The sequence below is a fragment of the Acanthisitta chloris genome, unplaced genomic scaffold (assembly GCF_000695815.1).
Source record: "Acanthisitta chloris isolate BGI_N310 unplaced genomic scaffold, ASM69581v1 scaffold32683, whole genome shotgun sequence".
Lineage (NCBI taxonomy): Eukaryota > Metazoa > Chordata > Aves > Passeriformes > Acanthisittidae > Acanthisitta > Acanthisitta chloris.
Genome location: NW_008665959.1, coordinates 12,561 through 16,636, shown reverse-complemented (window position 1 = coordinate 16,636; position 4,076 = coordinate 12,561). Strand labels below are relative to the sequence as shown.

The 4,076-nt window shown below is 38.3% G+C and overlaps 1 protein-coding gene across 1 annotated transcript in view; it reads right to left on the bottom strand.

Moving 5' to 3' along the window:
- IMPA2 (inositol(myo)-1(or 4)-monophosphatase 2) overlaps positions 1-4,076 on the bottom strand; it is a gene marked incomplete at its 5' end in the record, with an annotated part of 12,752 nt that overhangs the window by 2,070 nt on the left and 6,606 nt on the right. The window contains one exon of the mRNA XM_009071938.1: positions 2,867-2,975. Coding sequence (XP_009070186.1) covers positions 2,867-2,975 — 109 coding nt within the window. The remainder of the gene's footprint in view (positions 1-2,866; positions 2,976-4,076) is intronic.

Sequence of the window (4,076 nt, the reverse complement as noted above, 5' to 3'; positions counted from 1 at the left end):
AGCAGGGGCAATTCTGACCTAGAGCAGATGAAGGTATCAGCCTCGTGTACAGTCAAAGGAGAGACTCACAGTGACTTGAGAGGTGTTGAAGTAGTCCTCGCGCGAGGTCTGAATATTGCTGCTTTATAACAAGCGTATGCCAGTGTAGGTAGAGGTGGTTGATCAAATGCCAAATGTCCCTGCTCCTGCTGTGCCAGCTGAACCCAGAGGCGTTAAAGAGATGATAAAACTCAAAGGTTTAGAGGTTGATTACTTACTAACTCGGCTGTGCCCAATGTCAGGAGACACCTTCTACCCTAAGTTAAAGGCGAGGCATTCATTCCCATAGGGAATGTCTACCTGGTTATTACAGCTAATTGCATAAATTGAAAATTCTCAGCAGAAGTAGCAAGGAGGTTTTTCAAAAGCAAATTAGGCTGGAGTGAGACATCATTAAATTAAACACATTGCCAATGAATTTAGCATTGCAGATGAACATTATGGATTCAAGCAATGTGGCAAAATGGTTGGTGAGCAACAGGTATGTAATTAGATTCAATGTTACAGGATATCACAGATCTTAACCATAGGAACATAGATTTCTCAACTGCTTTTTAAATTACTGCATTAAAGGGTAAGAACACCGATCCAGGCATGCTGTAGGGTATTTGTTGTTTAGTCACCACTGGAAACTCTGGATGGTGAAAGCAATCAGCCTTAGATATTTTTGCACAACAGACTCAATTTATAATGAGAGAACATTTAATGCATAGCTAGTTGCTGAAATGCACCAAGCATTCACACCACACTGCTCACGGTTAGGTTGTGACTAAGAGAGTTGTTCTTTCGAGCTATTAAATGTATTTCTAATGTATTAATAGATCTCTTCGATTTTTATCAAGTCTATAGGTAGAAATTGGATGAAGAGACTAAGGCAAGTAAGAGGGAGGTTTCTGCTTACGAAAATGAGCTGACTGATTACAGGACTCTATGGGATTTCAGGAGTTCAAGATAGAAGACAAAATTTACTGACCATTCCTCATTCTGAGAGAGGCAAAAAAAATAAAGAGGCTTGGTAGAAGAGATTTAACAGTGATATGAATAGATTTATGAGAAAAAGAACAAATCCATTGACCACAGAAAGAAAATACGTTTACAGTATTAGCACATGTAAGGCCTGATATGAATCTGAGAAGAAAGTATCACTCAAAATCAAAGCAAAGAAGGATCCCTCATTTAAGTGTGTCCTTACTGCTTGGACTCCCATACCAGACCTCTACAGAGTTGGGCATTGATGAAGAACAGTGTTTGCCTGGGCTGTGATTTCAGATGATTAAATCTGAACAACGAATGTATAGCGTAGATCAATGTTAAACAACAGTCACATTTCCTGAAAACAAAAGGCATGAAGTAACACAATAGCCTAGATCTCAAACACATCATGCATTGGTGAAGGCTACTTCAGTTCCAGTGGTAGGTACAGAGAAATAGTGTTTCTTCCAGGGTTGGTTTGTTTCACTGAAGCCACAGCCCTTTCAGGAAAAGAGCAACTGATTTTATACACTGAAAACAGCAGCAGAAGTGAGACTAAAGTAGATCCATCTTCACTGGTGAAAATTTCCCACCACCAAATGGTGTATCTCAAAACAAAGGGAAATTTCAAAGCATTTTGAAGGGCAGAAGGTCCATTTCCTTGCTATGTTCTAGACACCCACATAGTCTGGATGTCCAGAGAAAGGAAGACAGAAGTGACATGTGCCAAAACTGTTCCTTGCTCAACAGGAAACCAGAATTCTCTGACAGTAAAAGCAAGCGAGGACATTTCAAGAGTGGCTCAGCCAGCCCAACTGGGAGCACCCTTAATTCTTCCTAATAGTGTTTGCCAGTATAGGCTTCTGTAGAACATGAGATATGCAAACACTGACAAAAATGTGATGTATAATCAAAGATTAAAATCTTAGGGGTCACTGACTTTACAATTTGCTCTATCTCTCAAAACAGGGAGGCCCCAGCTCACTATTAATTCAGGTGAATAGCCAAACCTCCTAAATTTCAGGGAAATTTTGACGCAGGGCCTGCTTGATGCACTTCAACAAATCTGTATGTTAAATTGTTTGAATTTACTGTGTTTTGAGCTCATTACATTTCTTTGGGGTGAAATTTTTACCATCTCCTGTGTCCAAGGATGTACACTTTTGGCACACGTTTGCCTCTGCCCACAACTGAGCGCTACACTCTCCTCTGCATTTTGATTGACTAAAAGAAAACTTCTGCAAACACACCTGATTATTGTTATGTCTTGTCATTAGGTGAAAAGACAGATCTACGACTTGGTTTCCCAATAAAAGAATTCCATGACTAAGTGTTGCTCTTTGTACATTAAAACATACCTCACACACAAAAGCAAGCTGTTAAAGAACCCCTAAGGAAGCATGCACCCTTTAGTTTACTGTTAGCACATATGCCTACAGACATAATACACTTTGTGATGTACAAGTTTATTGGAAAATAAGTGAATAACAACCACCACAGTACTCTGAATTTGATTCACCAGTCCCATTGCATCTGGCTCATAAAAAATTATGCCAGAGTACAGCCTGAATGAAACTGGTGAATCTACACATTCTTCCTTATTTTAAACAATGCTTGTGAAGCAAAATAATTTAGGATTATTTACATAGTTCATATTCAGATGTATACTTTGAAAAGAAAAGGAGGAAAGTTGTGATTTTTCAGAAAAAAACAAAACACAAAACAACAAAATTATCATGCAGGTGAAATACTTCCCATCAGGATAATGATGTTCATTATCCCAATGATGATTTGCAACAACTCTGAAACAAAATTAACATATTCCTTTTAGAGTTCTAACAAAATCTAGACCAACCTGTCTCTTTTGATACCTGAAGCCTTTTGTCATTACAAAATGCCCCTTGACCTCTTCTACCAGTGTATAATCGTTCTTCAGTGCAGTGGTAAATTACACCAAATTCAAGCTTTAAGATTTTGAAAAGGAAAGAAATGAATGCAACTCAAATTACTCATCATAAATATAAACAACTACTAATGGCAGAAAGATCAGCAATATTTTAATTGGTACACGTAATCAAAGATTATATTGATGATAATAAACTGGAATAATTTTACTATTACTGAGATATTGAAAGATATAGGTCATATAAAATTCAGTTTATAAAGAGAAGTTAATGAAATCTGTCCCTGATCCTCTACACTCTTACTTGCAGCTTGTTTCTGTTCACATTAGAAAGGATTAAATGCTAAGTTGGTTTCAAATTCAATTGTATGTTTTTACTGAAAATATGCAAGTCCTCTAAGGCAAGATTCTGAATGCTTTGCTTTCACTGCTGAGCACTTACACCTAGTAGTAATCCCACTGACTTTGACTGGACCCTGAAGATTTGAGACCCCAATACATAGATATGATCAGTCAGACATCCAAACTCTGAAGTAACAGCACACTGTTTATTAACAGTGGATCCTTCTGTATGCACTTCACCTTTTGTGGTGCATTTAATCTGCCTGCCTTTCCAACCAAAGCAGCGCACTCTGGTCACTTGTTAAAATGTTTCTCTGCAAAATCCCCTCGTATGCATACGAAAGTGAGAATCTCAGGAAGTCACAGGACTCCAAGAGAAGGAGTTTTGGCCGAAATACCAAATACTGTGACCCTCAACAAAAGCTTAAAAATGTGCAACACTAGAATTTTTGCGGGCGATTCTGTTTACCAGTGAGAAGAGGGTCAGAATTTGACCCTTTGTATTTAGAATTTCCATTACTTTAATAGGTTTTACAAAAAGATCTTTAAAGCAGTTTACAAACTCCTTGGATCAGCTCTGAAAATCACCCCTAGATTAAGTACTATTAGTATTTTATTTAGGGGTGGACAGGTAGACAAAAATTATGCGACTTGCCCAATGTGTCCGAAGAAACTGGCAACAAGGTCGATTAAACATCTCAGATGTTCTGGACTCCAAAGCTTTTCCGGCTGCCCTCAGTGCTCATCAGAGAGAATTCAAGGGGAATAGACTGTCCTGACTCCCTACCCTTAGGTCCCCTCTAAACCAATGTTTTATTTG